The sequence below is a fragment of the Sprattus sprattus genome (genome assembly GCF_963457725.1).
Source record: "Sprattus sprattus genome assembly, chromosome: 2".
Lineage (NCBI taxonomy): Eukaryota > Metazoa > Chordata > Actinopteri > Clupeiformes > Clupeidae > Sprattus > Sprattus sprattus.
The window spans coordinates 6,879,463-6,895,634 of NC_137921.1; the positions used below are offsets into that span (position 1 = coordinate 6,879,463).

General features: G+C 44.0%; 2 protein-coding genes across 4 annotated transcripts; both read right to left on the reverse strand.

Annotated features, from left to right (window-relative positions):
• Window positions 1-2,104: 2,104 nt before the first annotated feature.
• Window positions 2,105-12,573, reverse strand: sephs3 (selenophosphate synthetase 3). Of its 3 annotated transcripts, XM_080860440.1 has the most exons (8): window positions 12,127-12,573; window positions 11,338-11,441; window positions 10,529-10,636; window positions 9,822-9,976; window positions 9,355-9,445; window positions 8,577-8,676; window positions 6,797-7,009; window positions 2,105-4,723 (listed from the first exon to the last, which is right to left on the reverse strand). In XM_080860440.1, the coding sequence occupies exons 1-8, from the start codon at window positions 12,443-12,445 to the stop codon at window positions 4,440-4,442; spliced, it is 1,374 nt and encodes a 457-aa protein (XP_080716566.1). In that variant the 5' UTR covers window positions 12,446-12,573; the 3' UTR covers window positions 2,105-4,439. The 3 variants fall into 3 exon arrangements, with proteins under 3 accessions (XP_080716566.1, XP_080716567.1, XP_080716568.1); XM_080860441.1 differs by lacking the exon at window positions 10,529-10,636; XM_080860442.1 differs by lacking the exon at window positions 6,797-7,009.
• A 585-nt stretch (window positions 12,574-13,158) lies between these two features.
• On the reverse strand, window positions 13,159-15,842 carry ssr4 (signal sequence receptor, delta). Its single transcript, XM_080832379.1, has 6 exons — window positions 15,709-15,842; window positions 14,995-15,113; window positions 14,805-14,879; window positions 14,615-14,704; window positions 14,152-14,217; window positions 13,159-13,826 (listed from the first exon to the last, which is right to left on the reverse strand). Exons 1-6 carry the CDS (start codon window positions 15,755-15,757, stop codon window positions 13,722-13,724), a joined length of 504 nt encoding a protein of 167 aa, XP_080688505.1. The 5' UTR covers window positions 15,758-15,842; the 3' UTR covers window positions 13,159-13,721.
• Between the last annotated feature and the right edge of the window lie 330 nt (window positions 15,843-16,172).

A 16,172-nucleotide genomic window follows, 5' to 3' on the forward strand; every position in this document is an offset into this window, starting at 1 on the left:
GGTTGTTGAGGTTATTTGCATACTGAAGTCTGGTTTCTTCAGGGGTTTGTTCAGCTTCTCCTGTTTCATCCCTTGATCCCCTCTCCTCTCTCGTCAGCAGAGCTCTGTGAGGGCACCTCCATCGCAGGACTTATCTCTGTTAATGTAGGCATCAGCTCCAACGGATGCAGCCCTATCATTTTCATTAGACGCCGAGGCAAAACAATTACTGCTAATGCTGCTGGGAGGAATTTTTTTCGAAGAGTGCTCTGAGTCGAAGAATATTTCAAGAAAACTCAAAGCCTCTCACCTTCTCTCACCCTTTCCCTCTCTGTCTCTCTCTCTCTCTCAATCCTAGTGTCAAATTATGTGGGGAATTTTTGGATTTGAGGAAGCGCTCAAGCCAAACCGAATATCCCTGACATTCTCCACAGCTTTAGTGAGGCACAATGGGTGTCCGCACAAGGCTCCGGCTCACTGGGAAGTGATTTGTTTTGGCCCCCGTGGCTGCGCGCCCGAGAGAGAGAGAGAAGGAAAGCTGGTTATCGGCTGACAGTTCACTGGCACGGGTGCGTGTTTGTGAGGGCCGGTTCTGCACAGCGTGTGCGTGTGTTGATGTGTGGGTGCGTGTTTGTGAGGTCCGCTTCTGCACAGCGGGGGCCTAACGAGGGACCGCTGCGCTCCTCAAAAACACAGGTTAGTCCCAATCACGCCATCGCCGCGCAAAACAACCGAGTTCAGGTCACCTCAACTCTGTCAGAACAAGCCATGACGATCAGCGAATGGGATCATAAATCACAGAGAACCACTCTACAGTTCACAATGTAGTTGGACGTAGAGAACGCTGTTCTGCTTCAGATGTTCTGCTTAATGAATGCAAGCGTTGGTCCGTCTTGATAATAGGTATACGTCTACACCAAACCGTCTCTATGTAAACTATATGAACGACTGGGAGTATTGAAGAGCAATGTTTACATGGGAGACACATGTACCATTGTTCTTACAGTGTAGATAAGGAAGTAATACATCATACCAGGTGTTTTCTATGTAAATATCAATTAAATGAAAACCCACATCCTAGTCTGACTATTTATAACCGGGAGTACATCCTGAAGAGATGTAGGAAGTCCATTATGAATCAATTATTAAATAAATACTTATTAAATACTGGCCAACAAAGGCATACGACACTCAATCTTTAGTTTTAACACTCACCCAAACACAGGTGCCTTCAGTGAATGAATGAATGCACTTTATATTGGGAGACAAATCCACTTCTCATCAGTTAGTTAAACATAGCAAAAAGGCTGCTGGCTTGAGGGTTAACCTTAACCAAGTGCTTCTAAATTTAAAGATTATTATGAGCATTAGGCCATGGTGCATGCAAACTCCTGACGAAACGGCTCTAAATTTGTGCTGTTGGCTGTCTTTGCTGAGGACCACTATTGAAGGTCGAGTCAGACTAATAGCTTGGGATGTGCCTCTTCAAGCATTCAGTGCACTCCAGCTGCTCTTTTTCACTAAAATGTTCTGTTTGTTTTGTCTTGTTTGCTCTTTTTGTGTTTGGTTTTTTGTTTTTGTCCTATGTAGAGCGTCTTTGGGTACCTAGAAAAACGCTATACAAGTTGAAAGTATTAATATTGTTATTATTATTATACAGTCAGTTCACAAGCACTCAGTGTACTTCAGCTGATGGGAGTCAGTTCACAAGCACTCAGTGTACTCCAGCTGATGGGAGTCAGTTCACAAGCACTCAGTGTACTTCAGCTGATGTGGAGCTGGTAGTCAGTTCACGCCTCCCTTTGCGTTAGACTGGAACTTCACTATGTTCTGCTGCCATCCTTAGCCCAGCTGGATACATTACAGCTGCACACACACACACACACACACACACACACACACACTTTGGGTTAACGTACTACAAATATCTAAGCCTGGGTGCCATCCGTTTTGAACACGCTCCACTGTTTTTTTCAGCGAAAAGGCAGCAATCAGTGGAGCGCGTACAAAATGGATGGCACCCAGGCTACAAATATCTATACACAATCAAGCAATCAAGTGCACAGACACTTATGCATACACAACAAAACAAACCAGCGGTGTCTTAGAGAAACTGATTGCTTTATTGACTTAGAATGGATGAATTCATGACAGACGATAAAAATGCCAAATGTCTCAACCAAACAGATTAGTCTCTGCCCCCTTCTTTTGAGTGACATCAGCTTAACCCATCCCCATTGGTCGAGGTTTAACGAGTTAAGCATCATAAACAGAAGGGGACAGAAACTGATGTTCTGCTGTGGCCAATCAAATGGCGAATCCCGAGAACCGGACACTCTAATTGGACCAGAGAGAGCTGCTCAACCCTCTCCCTGATTCAGTACGAGTGGCCAAGTTTCACACATTATGGAAAACATTTTAAATCAAAAGAAATGAAAAAAAAAAAAAGTAGTCAACATCCTATCAACAATTCGTCAATAGTGCATTGGGGATAATGAATCAAAAGGCTACAATGTTGAACCGAACAACTGAAAACCCAAATTTGTAAACATTCCAAACAATTAAATACCCATCCCATCTCAATGAGGAAAACAAAAACAAATAACAACCCTCCGTCTACTAGCATGTATTTCCTTACGAGTAAAACGACACACCAAACTGTCCCGATTACTATGGTTCCCCCCACCTCCACTGACAAGCATCACAATGATACCCAACTACTACGGTTCGCTAAGCTACTGACTAGCAATGCACTTTAAGATCATTGTTGAACAACAGGGTCATGACATCTGTCTAGAACACTATTCTTAACTCAAAACAGTCAGTTGAAGTGTCTACCTTTGTTTGTTTTTTCCCCCTCAAACAACGGATACCCAAATGAGGTCAGAGATGGACACGAGGTCTCTCATACGAAGTAGTACGGCCATTTTGTTGTTTTGTCAGGTAATTTGACAACTTCAGTTTTTTCATAAAACGTTAATTTTCATCCTGGATGTTTGGATTCTCTATTTAAAAACACAATTCCAGGAAACGGGTACCATTCAATGAGTCAATAAATTACAATGCACTGTAAAAGGGTCCATGCCTAAGATTACTATGGACCCTTTACGTTTGGATAGAATCATCAGTTTTGCACATTTCACATCACTTTAATTACTTCCAAATACTTTGAAAGTGGAAAAAAACCCTCAAGAACGTTTCCGATTGTCATGGAAAAGATTAAGTTCTTGTCTGCAATCACGGTCAATTAAGAAAATTGACGGAATGTTATGATCTCTCGCTGTGGAAAAATGAAGGCAGGAAGAAGAGGGGAAACAAAAAGGCCTTGCGTCTGCCAACACACAGAGGCACCGACAGGGCAAGTGAGCTTCTGACAGAGCTAGCGGAGCTACAGACGACTAATGAGGGTGACTCAGACTTCTCCCCCCCCCCCCCCTCATCACTCCCTCTGTTATACTCAGTGGCCAGTATCAGGATGTAAACGGGCTACACTGAAGATTTGGAGGGGGGGGGGGGGGGCAGAATGGCATACAGATATACAGAAGGGACAAGGGAAAGACAAATCCACAGGAAGATAAATGTGACATCACATACATCACACACATGGTATAGATTGCAAGACATGGCGCTTAAAGTTATGGAAAGAGGGAAGAAAGAGACGCAAGGAGAGGAGAGGAAAGGGGGCAAACGGGCTGTGTGCAATCCATTCCGACTCCCACCAGGAAAAAAGAAAGAATTTTTGGTCTGTCGCTCTCAACCCAGAGGCTGAACAGGGGGCCGAAATGGACAGCAGAAAAAGACCCAGAAAGAGATGGCTGTATAAAAACACAGACACACACACACACACACACACACACACACACACTAATGTCAGATAAGATCCTCAGTGCACAAAGGCAAGGCCAGGCGAGTCTTCTGTACACTGACTGATGCATACATTCAGGCTGCTCACACAGAAGCAGCACAGGCGTAACACACTCAGATATGACCACACACACACACACACACAGTCACTCACTCTCTCTCACACACACACACAAAATCGCTCACTCTCACACACACACACACACACACACACACACGCTCACTCTCACACACACACACACACACACACACAGTCACTCACACACAGTCACAGTCACTCACTCTCACACACACATTCCATCACAGAAAAAAAAGAATGGGAGAAAAAGTGACAAGAGGGAGCAATAAGGGAAGATGAAAGATGGGGGGGCCAAAGGAGAAAGAAACCATTTATCTGATGACTGATTGTTTAAAGGCTATGGAGGCTTCACCCCCAGACTACAGACCAGCTTCACACCCCTCCCCCCACAGCAGATGGAGTGAGGTAAGCAAAGCACTCTTATCCTGCTCTATGATGCAGATGGCAGGACAGGTGAAAGGTGGGGGGAAAGGGAGGAGGGGATGGGGGGGGGTCAAGCACACCTGCGCCCCCCCCCTTAGGACACTGGCGGGCTTTGCACAGGGGGCGGGCTGGTGCTGTTGTTGTTGTTGTTGCCCTCGGTGACGGAGCCACGGGGTGGGACCTCGATGATGCGAGGCTTGTCGATGATGCGGGCACAGCGGTTGCCCTTCTCCACGATGCCGATGATCCAGGCCTGCTGGCCCTCGCCACCCGCCGCCCCCTCGGGGCCTGGCACGCCCACGCCGCCCGACCGACTCGCCTTCATCTCCGCACAGAAACGAGCCGCCTGCTCCCGGGGCAGGCAGATCAGCAAGCCTCCTGCAGGAGAGAGGGAGGTAGAGAGATGGAGAAGAGAGAGGGAGTGGGGGGGAGGTAGAGAGATAGAGACGGAGAGGAGAGAGAGATGGGGGGGGTGAAGGGGGAGAGGCGAGGGAGAGAGTGAGAGGAAGAAAGGAATACAGGGATTGTGAAGGAGGGGTAGAGGGGGAGAGAGGGAGGGAGAGAGTGAGAGGAAGAGAGGAATACAGGGAGCAGGTAGATGGGAGGGAGGGAAGAAGAAAGAGAGAGAGCAGGTGGAATGGGATGGGACACAAGGACAGAGAAACCAGGTGAAGGAGAGAGATAAAAATAATCAGGGTGGGAAAGAGAGTTGGTGAGAGGGGGAAGATTTTGAAGAGGAGGGGGCGACACAAAGAGATTCCTCGATTAGATCAAATGATTTCCTTCAGAATCAAACAATTAGTTAGGACAAAAACGGACGTATGACTCCAGGCAAAACAACTGGCTCAACATCAGCCTCTGCTGGGTGTTAACTGTTACTACATACTGCACGGTGCCCAACAAGGTTTTACTTCACCATAGCACCCACAAACACTCCTGGATTACGGACATTTAAGGCATTTTTACATCAGGATTTTATTGAAAAGATCAAATGGAATGTTTTTAGTTTGTTTCTTATTTAGTATTTATTTATTTTCTACCATTTGTATTAACGCATTTCTTAATGATAGTTGCAAAGAAACACAAGGAGAAGTGAATTTAGTGGAATGTTTCTCAGGTTTTCAAATGAAGCTAGTTCACATAAAGCTTTGAGCAGGTGACGTAAAGTAAAGTAAACAGTATGCCTATGGCCTACATTGGCCAGATGCTTCCAATATAGCTTGCTTGCATGATCTAATTTGGGTAATCACTGCATCTTGCTGCTCTACTTGAACTTGTAAAGCTACACCTGTTTTGCAATGTATTCCATCTTTATGGCTTATATTAAGAATGAAAAAAAGAAGAGTCTGTTCTTTACCAGAACGCAGTGTTACAAAGTAACAGTATGCAGCAATTATACTTCAGGATTAGGATAAGCAGTTTTACCTTAAAATAACAGCTTGAAAGTTGGTTTGTCATAATGTCAAAGTCAGCACATTTAAAGAGATTTCGTAAGTTTTACCCGCTAGACTAGAATATCGTTAGCGAATAGCATTTGATCCGGATTGCTTCTTCAAGATAACAGTGGCACATGACACAGTGGCTGCTAAAACAGGACTCTAAAGTGTGAACGTCCCAATTAAAAAACACCAAGAGACTCAGAGCTGCAGGCCAAACTGGTGGGTCAGTTAATACTTCCAAGAGGATGATGAAACATGTCATGGGAGTGATCAAGACATTTACCTAGGTGGTAAGATGAAGACAAATATTTATTTAAATATATTTATATATGTAATAACACCACCTATCTCTTTTTAGGATGGACTGGGCAAGGGTGCCTTTGAGGTTCACTCAAATTAAGGAGGTCCTTTTCAAAATGCTGTGCACTACAGAACCTGCTTTGAATAAGTGGAGTGTAAAAATAGCATAAACAAAGACCAACATTTAGAAAACCCAGAAATGGTTCCGCTTCTGTTCGCAGTGAACGGCTTTCCCAGCGTTTCTATTTGTAGTCAAATATAAAACCACGCTGCTTTACAGTCCAGATCATTAAGGTTGGCATAGTTAGAGAGTTTTCTGTGCCTGTGATGTGAGTCTGAGATGTGCTCATACTGCCTGCACTAGAGTGCTGTTAAGCATTTTAGCAATCAGAGGAATATTGATTTTTCACCAATAATGCCCCGTTCTATGAATAGGCAAACTGAATCCACCCTCAAACCACATACATAGTGTGACTGTGTGTACGTCTGCAGTGGGGTGACTGCGAGTATGTTGGCGTCTGTCTCTTCCCCCCTTATGTGACGTGGTTATGCTTAAGGTTTCTTCCTGCCTAACAGAGAGGTTTTGTTTCTGGCCCCTGTTGCCATTGTGCTTGCACTAAGGGGGTTCAGACTCTGGGCTCTGTAAAGCGCCTAGAGGCAATTGTATTGTTATGGCGCTATAAAAATAAAATTTAATTTAATTGTCTCGCACCTGATGTTTCTGAGGAGGTGCCCTGCAGGAGGCCGAAGAGGTTGCCACAGGCCTTACTGACGGCAGCCATCTTGGCGAGGATGGGCAGGTTGTGGATGACGAAGGCCACCTCGCTGCGCTGCTGCTGCGCCAGGGTGCGGGCGTGGCCCAGGATCCCGAAGCCGGTGATGTCAGTGGCTGCGTGCGCGTTGAACTTGTGCATCAGGGATGCAGCTGCAGATACAAGGAGATGAGGAGGAACGGTAAGGAGACGAGGAGGAAGGGTAAGGAAACGAGGAGATGAGGAGGAACGGTAAGGAGATGAGGAGGAGCGGTAAGGAGACGAGGAGATGAGGAGGAACGGTAAGGAGACGAGGAGGAAAGGTAAGGAGACGAGGAGGAAGGGTAAGGAAACGAGGAGATGAGGAGGAACGGTAAGGAGACGAGGAGGAAAGGTAAGGAGATGAGGAGGAAAGGTAAGGAGATGAGGAGGAACGGTAAGGAGATGAGGAGGAACGGTAAGGAGACAAGGAGGAAGGGTAAGGAGACGAGGAGATGAGGAGGAACGGTAAGGAGATGAGGAGGAACGGTAAGGAGACGAGGAGGAAGGGTAAGGAGAAACGTTAGGGATGAAGACTAGAAGTGCTTTAACAGGGTAGCCATACCAAATCAGCAGGTGCAATGCAAGAGAATATCAAACTATGGGCCTAATATTCTACACATGTGGATAAGAATAGATCAGCAAGTGCAATATAACAGCGACATAAAACTATGGGCCTAATGTTCTACACGTGTGGATGAGAATAAATCCTTTCAGAGATTGAAAGCAGAGATGAATGTTGCTATGGAAAAAAACAGCAATACTCGCCAGGGACGGGAACATAAAACTGTGATCACACAGTTTGATCAATTATGTATACGCATGCAAGAGAAGTTGGCGGTACCTGTTTGATCAATTATGCATATCGCATTGGTAGGTGACAGTACCTGTTGATCAGTAATGTATATTGCAGGGGGAGGTGGCGGAACTAATTTGATCAATCATGTATATAGCACAGGAAGGTGGCCGTACCAATTTGATCAATTATGTATATTGATTGGGTAAGTGACGGTCCCGGTTTGGTCAGTTACGTATATAGCACAGGTAGGTGGCCGTACCTGTTTGACCAGTTATTTATACATCACGGGTAGGTCAACCCTGTAACACTCTACCCTGCAATTACTGATGCACCTCAATATGTAGATAAATTGCTTTTGTTAATTTACTTAGATATTTATTAATCTATTTATGAATTGTTATTTAGCTGTGGAAAATAATATTCACAGCATCCTAAGTTTTTTTAGCTGTCTGTTGGTGCCTCTACTGTCTCGTTGTCTTTGTGACAATGACAATAAAGTACTTTGAGGTGACTGTACCTGTTTGATCAATTATGTAAACATCACGGGTAGGTGACGGTACCTGTTTGATCAATTATGTAAACATCACGGGTAGGTGACGGTACCCGTTTGATCAGTTTTGTACATAGCACAGGTAGGTGACGGTACCAGTTTGATCAATTATGCATAGATCACGGGTAGGTGACGGCACCTGTTGATCAATTATGTATACATCACAGGTAGGTGACGGTACCTGTTTGATCAATTATGCATATAGCACGGGTAGGTGACGGTACCAATTAGATCAATTCTGTATACAGCACAGGTAGGTTGCCGTACAAGTTTGATCAGTTATGAATATAGCACAGGTAGGTGGTGGTACCTGTTGATCAATTATGCATAGATCACGGGTGGGTGACGGTACCTGTGCGGTTGAGGGTGGCCATGTTGTGCATGGCTTCCTGGTAGGCCTGTTCGACCTCTTCCTTAGATATGACCAGCTTGATCTTGTTCCATTTGTCAGGCTGCAGGAGAAAGGCAACAGAAGAAGTGACATACAGTCTGTATTTAAACGCACCATTCCTGGAGAATCATCCGCCCATCCATAGACACACTGCCCAGAATACCTCTAAAGGCCCTGTAGCTCATAATCTATAGACTTCATACACCATATGCACTTAAATAGAGCCATTTTGTTTCTTTCAAAAAGATGTGTGTGTGTGTGCGTGTGCGTGTGTGTGTGTGTAAAAACGACCCACCCAACAGAGAGACCTTCCATTAACCTCCTGAAACCCATTTAGTCAGCTTTTGAAAATGGCTGAGCAAAGCTCCTCTTCTAGCATGATGGAAAGCGGGCTGAAACGTGGTCTTTTTTTACCACCAGAACTCTAACAAGAGGACTTTTCAAGCACCGTTTAAATCATTTCCCACTTCCTAAAATGGGAAGCAGAAGGCGGCCATCTTTTCCTCTCTGCACCGAAGTAATCTTTTGATACATCATGAAATGTAGACTCTTTCAACAGAGGACTGTACAGATAAAAGGCAGATTGTATATATAAAAGCTTATGACTTCTAAGAGCATAAAGCAGCATTTTTTTTTTTTATTCTGTAAGGTTTGGTAAAAGGATGGGGGAAAAAAAAACACTGAACCCCAAATCAAATGCACAGACCCACATGCAACCCAAAGAAAGGTTTCCTCTTACCAGTTCAAGCCATTGATGGGCATTGACGGCCACTTGTGTGCCCAGAGGTTTGGTGAGAACAAGCACATCCCCTGGAACGGCGCTGTCGGGCCTAGACAGGAGAGCACAGAACAAGGGTAAGTGACCATCAGTGATGTAGACATTTCCATGGATAAGGTAACCATAACAACACAGACAGACAGGCTTTCAAACTCTCCAACAGCTGAAGACTAATAGCGGATGTGTGGTCATTATCGGTCATCTGGAAGGCAAAGCCATCCACATGATTTTGGGGTTAACTACTTGGGCTTGCAAATGAGCCCATGTTGCCTAGGGTTACAGGGAAACCGAGGCTGGTGCGCACCAGTGATGTCACAAAGACCTCACAGTGCATTTCCCACCTGATAGTGAGCCTCTGACACACCACTGCTTGGGACGCAAACTGCTTCAGATATGAATGACAAGAGAGGTTGCTAAGGAAGGCTCACATGATGAAGTCATTGGGCTGGCACACCACTGTGGCCACGCCCCCAAGGATGATCCAGGGGTTGATGACCGTCTGGCCGCCAGTCACAGAAGTCCCGCCCTCCTCTGCAGCGTCACGGAAACCCTTTATCATCACCGGCATCACCTGCTCCCTCTCCTGGAGGTGCCGTCACAAACAGGAAACAGGAAGAGACATATTCAGATATTCAGGTTATGCAGCTTGCCAGTTGGGATTACACAGGCCACATAATAAACTTGAACTTGAATTTAACATTCCAACTACATTGTAAAAGGACATGTAACAGCAGTTTGCACACAGTGTGCAATTGTTGCTAACCAGTGGTTAAACATTTCTTCAATTGACGAAATGTAGTAAAAGTAAGCAAAAGTGCAACAAATGCATGCATTCAAAGTGGCCAGCAGTGCGTTAAGAGTTTTTCAAATTTGAATCCTGAATTTTGTCACTTTAGGATTAAAAACAAAAAGGCCAGAGTGATGTCAAAATGTTAAGATAAAACCTTACGTAGATTACTCAACATGGTTACAAGAAGTACAAAACACCACGGAATTGCTACAAGCAGATGACTTAATAACCAATGCTAACAGGGCCTTTGTAAAAGTCGCCACTTAACATGACAAGGCTGAAAGAGTTTCACAAGGGGAGGACAGAACAGACAACAGGGGTGAAAGATCAGGGGTCAAAGTTCACCTTTTCACTCATCTTCTGACTAATACTGAGCAGCATCAGCATGTTGTCACACTCTGTGATCCCCATGGCGTAGAGATCACTCAGCACGTTGGCACACGCTATGCGACCCTGAAAAGAGATGGAAACCCCAATACTCCTTTTATACAGGTGTGCATTTATATTACTCTATTTTTTTTCAATGTGTTGGTGTGACTATGGTGTATTATAAATCATATATGTATTTATTATTAAACAGGATATCATTACCCATTTGTGCAAATTCATATTTTTCACAATTTTCACTCATTAGCAGACATGCAGCAGAACAAAGCAGAGACATTAGTACTGGCCAAAATACAAAGTGTAATCAGAGGAAAGGGCTACAGAGTGTAATTGGGCTACTTGTACATGAACAAACAGGACAAGGCATTAGGTGCCTTGTGGGGATACTGGAATGTTCCATTGTGTGAGTGAGGGGAGGGAAGCTTTTGTTGTGCAACATGGGGCAACTCAGGTATGAACACGGGGGGATTTGTAGCTGAGGAGGGGTGGGAGAAGCGCGTGTTTTACATGGAGCAGCAAGATTACTCATTTGAACTGTCACAAATCACCACTGACCAACGGCATGTGTGCTTGGGCACGATGGGGGAATGTGCTGTATTATGTGTGTATGCAGGTTGTGCGTATGCGGAAAGCAGGATTGTTGATTTACACTGTTCTACACAGCAAGCCCAGTTTCCTCAAGGATATAATTTAAATGTCCTTTATTCATTTTTGAAAGGACAATGAACCTCTATAGCAGGAAGAATGAGTGAACAAACAGCACTGACCATCATGTATGGGTCCTCCACCAGGGGATAGAAGAAGTCAGTGGTCTGGACCAGAGACAGACCTCCGTGTCTCAGGGGAATGACACAGGAGTCCAAGCCAATACCTGCAACCAAACACACAACAAGGCCTTCATTCCAGCGCATTGTGTCGAAGCACTACTTAGTAATCAAGTAAGTCAAGACACACAAGACTATCACGAGATAGAGGGAGCGACTATTTTTAGGGAGTGCTTGGAATATAGCAGTGGAGGAGAGGAGAGTATGGTGTAACATCAATGTTTCTTCACAGAACTCTGAACTTTGAACAACTTCTGATCTTATTTTGACATTACCAGCTAACACCTTTCATCCTGTACGCAGCTAACTTCACTCCAAATTAATCAGTATCTTAATCCATTCTGTACTGAATGGGTGCCACGGGGACAGTTCACTATTAACTATAGATCCTGATTAGAGTGGATTACACAGGTCAAAGTATAATTCAAGAATGCTGGGATCTGATCCAGATTTTAAACCAGTGCTCTTGCATGTGTGGAATATTTTGAGTTTGTTAGCCAAATTAGCTAGCTAGCAAGCGTTACCGTAACATATTGCACCTTCACACTCCCCATCTGTCAATGTTTCATACTGAAGTTAACAAGTAAAGATGGCTAATTTTGGGAAATATCTAGAATATTTGCATACACAGCACTTGCTGGATAGCATGTCATTCATTGCACAACACAAACTGGACTCCGCAAACGCAAATACGATAACATTATGATCGGTCGGCGTGGTTGCATGCCTTACCTAATCGGGGACCATGAGCAGTCTGTGAAAGCTGACCGAATTCAGATGTCTCGTCTCCAGCACCTGCCGCCGGGCCGCCGTCCTCTCCCGTCCCTACACCCGGACGATCGGGCTCAAGTCCCTCCAGGAGTTTGAGCAGAGCCTCCTGGGGGACTTTGCAGCCTCATCCTTTCAGATCGGAGAAGGCCGTTAGCCGAAAGCTGCGGTCTAGGCCATGGTCCTCCGGTTTGAAAGCTTGATAGCCGGCAGGGAGAAAAGCAGCCAACCCGCACGTGTCGGAACTGTCGTCCGGCGGGGTTGGAGGTGCAGAGCCAGACATTTTGTTATTATTAAAGCGTAGTCATTCACGTTTTTCTTATGCTTCGCAAGAGTACAGTGCAATACTATGACTACGTGCAACGCGCAATTGACAAGAATGAGACAATTGTTTTATAGCTAGCTGGCTAATGATTTGCTGCTTCCTGAGCCCGGACGGGCGCGTAACTGTACAAGAACGTACCATTACACTTATAGGGGGGTGCATTGCTATCACACATTCTGCCTACTTTATTTGAAGGGAAAGGGTTGCTAAAAGTGGATTCATTTTGACCGCCTGTCTTTGACTATAATCTTTATAATTCGCTCTAAAATGATTGCCGTCAACATTTGTGTATAATTCCACCCCCTGCCAATCTCAAGTGCACGAGTCTACCCAAATCTGACTATGACCATTTGTTCGTTCAACCTGGTTTAACTGAATCAGTTCCATATCCTTGATTTGTCTGTCAAGAGAAATAACCAGAGCCCGTCTATTAGAAATTCTGATATAACTAGTTTGCTTTTCATTGATAGCCTTTCTACATTTAGGTTAACAAGGATGAAGTGAGTTTATGAAGTGAACACTTTGAGCTGCATTGTTTTGTATGAAAGGTGCTATACAAATAGTTTATTATTATACAAATAAATATAAATGCCTATAAATGCTTGTTTGCTTTATTACCAGACACCGATGCCGAAAAATACACCCTCTCCACATAGTGAGGCAGTGGCATTATTGTGTGATTATTCTAATGAGCTGCTGTCATACAAAAATCTATTTCACAATTTTATATACATTGTTTTATTCAGTTCACATATTCAGTGAAATTTGATGACAACATTTCATATCCAGACTGTTCTTTTCCTTGTGGATCCCTCTGTCAGAGCAGTTACAATTTTCTTTATCAAACTGAATGACATGATTTCCCCAAAGTCTTAAAACATACTGATAACCATTCATACTTCCTTAAGAAGAATTAGCTGATTTAGTTTTATTTGTAAAAAATCCTTGCACAAATATCATTACAACTTTGTGTGTGTGTATGTTTGTATGTGTGTGTATGTTTGAGTATGTGTGTGTGTGTGTGTGTGTGTGTGTGTGTCATGGCCCCAGCTCGTAACCTCCATGTCCAGATGGAGTGACACTCTTCTACGAATTATGTTACAGGAAAGTCACACCGCTGAACCCCAGCGTGTGCTTGTTCAGTCTCAGCAGGTACGCCGATGCATTTCCACGCCCAGCAGAAGGAGGGACTACTGGTGTTGAGCTCAGTTCCCATGTTATGAAGCCAGTGGCTTTAGGCCTGGATGGAGCTCTTGGTGCTATAGGCCAGATAGTAGACCAAAATGCCCATGACGGCTGCCAGGATCTCAGTAGACACCCAGGGACCGTTCCATGCACCCTGCGGAGGAGGAGGAGGAGGAGGGAGAGAGAGAGAGAAAGACAGACACAGGTAAGGTCAGAGCAAGAGACAAAAGCACAGACACTACCAGAAATAGCAACTGAACAGCATCACGGAGTAAGCCGTTGTTGTTTGCCTTAGATGCTTTAGGTTTGAACTGAAAAACATAGGGCTTAAATTCTAAACATGAATGGGTGATTGATTGATTGCAGCTATGATGAGGCTGCCAGAATCAGGCATTATTACTTCAGTCAGTCAGAATGACCTAGCAAATGCACAGAAAAATGTGTATCATGATATTCATAAAGCAGAAAAGCATACTTACTCTGTGATCCACATTGACAGAGAACAGAGGCTTGATGGCAGCAACGTCTTCATTGTTTCTCTGAGCCTAAAACACATAAACACACAAAAAAAATCAACTTAAAGCAACATTATGGAGTTTTTGTCTAAAACCAGCAGGCTTACTACCTAAAAAGCATACAAAACACCTGACAAAAGCCACCAACAGCCCATTTGGCACTGGTAAAAGCCTGCCTGTATGCCAAGTGGCATCTTGGCGAGTAAGTTAGCAATGTATGCCCCAAAGAACTACAAAGTACATAGCCTGGAGGGCAAGTGGGGACGACGTGTATTTATCGGTCCTTCACATGACTATCTACTATCAAAATTAATTTGAAAATGATAACCAAAAGGTAGCTCCCCACAAAAAAAACACACTCTTATAATGGAAGATCGGGCTACTAATCCCACAAAAAAAATGTGCACTTAAATACTGCAGTTTTTACCTTGCGCAAAGCACTGTATGACTCTTCATCGAAGAATTTCACCTCATAAGTGCCTGAGCTGGCCTGTTTGTGAGGTGTACTCCAAGAGACCTAGAATATATCACCCGGGGAGATTAGACACATAGCCTCAATGACATTAAAATGGAAACAATAAAACGTTAGAGATTATTAGAGAGAGTTCAAATCAGACCTGGTATTTGCCAACATCCTGACCACGGGTCACAGGGAACTGCTTTCCATTGACATCTGCATACAGGATCACACTCTGGAGACCAGAAAAAGCGAGTAGTGACGGTGATTAAATCAAGATAGCAGAAACAACCTTATCGCCAATGCTGAGATGGAAAAAGGTTAAAACAGGTTACAAACTTCCCGCTTACCTGGACCCCATTGGAGCAAGCGAGACTGAGCTCCACGATGAACACAGTTTCAGAGGAGATGACGGCATCCGTCGTGGTGTAGGTGGAAGGGGAGAAAGCGGGGTCTGTGCAGGTCTCAGCTTTAGGGAAGAGAGCAAAATAGATGGCATCAGATTCAATAACAGTGTGTTGATGTATTCTTAAACGATTAAACAAATCGGATGATACAAATATCTTCCAACCTTCAATAGTTTACGTTGATACAACTGAACGTTTAAAAATGACAAGGCAACGAGTTTTTGGTATCGATTAGGCTGCGCTGCAACAATGTAACTAAGTTCTTGAAATGTATTTTAACAAACGTTGTTATTAATGTTTTTAATTAATTTTAACACGTTTAATGGCCTTTTGACTACACCTCCGGTTGAAGTTAGCGGATTGGACAAACTGTCACTGCCGGGCTAGCCTTCATCAATTTAAAATGAAGTTTCAACCTTATTAAGAGATAAATTATCACTTGAAATAGTCGTTTGTTATCTATCTACTTAATTGCTTGCAAAATGTTCACCTAAAGTAGCCAAACGTTAGCGTGATTCTTTGGCAAATGGTTACATTCAATTGCTAAGGTAAGTTAGCTATCCAACTTGACCACCAAGCTAATCGAGTGAACATTTTAAACATCTCCTAGATAAATGTGACACACATCTTTAAGAATAAATGAATAACGTTTCTTACCGGCACAAAGGCTCAAACAGAGAGCCAAAACTGCTACAAAAAGTCTCATGGTGATGTTTGTGTCTAGTCAACTATGCTATGCCACCTCAGCCTTCCGCGGATGTTGCTATCGAAAAGAACGTCACCAAAGCTTGTCAGGACCTCGGATACAATGAAAGACACGTCAGCGTTAAGTTGCTGTCTGCGCCCTCTAGTGATAACCGCCAGTACTGCAGAAAGAACATAGGAACGGGGACTTCGGAATTTGATAGAAAGGTGGGAGTCCTGGGATTCAGACCTTCCGCTTGCCTTGTTAGTACAGTTACGAGGATAGTTCATATCTATGTACTTCCTTATCCCTTCTATTTGTATTCTGACTCATACAAACCAATCTTCATCCATCCATCCATTCATGCAAGCAACATACTCTAAATGTGCAAAACGCTGCACCACTTAACAAACAAAAGTCAAAGAATCACGTGAGT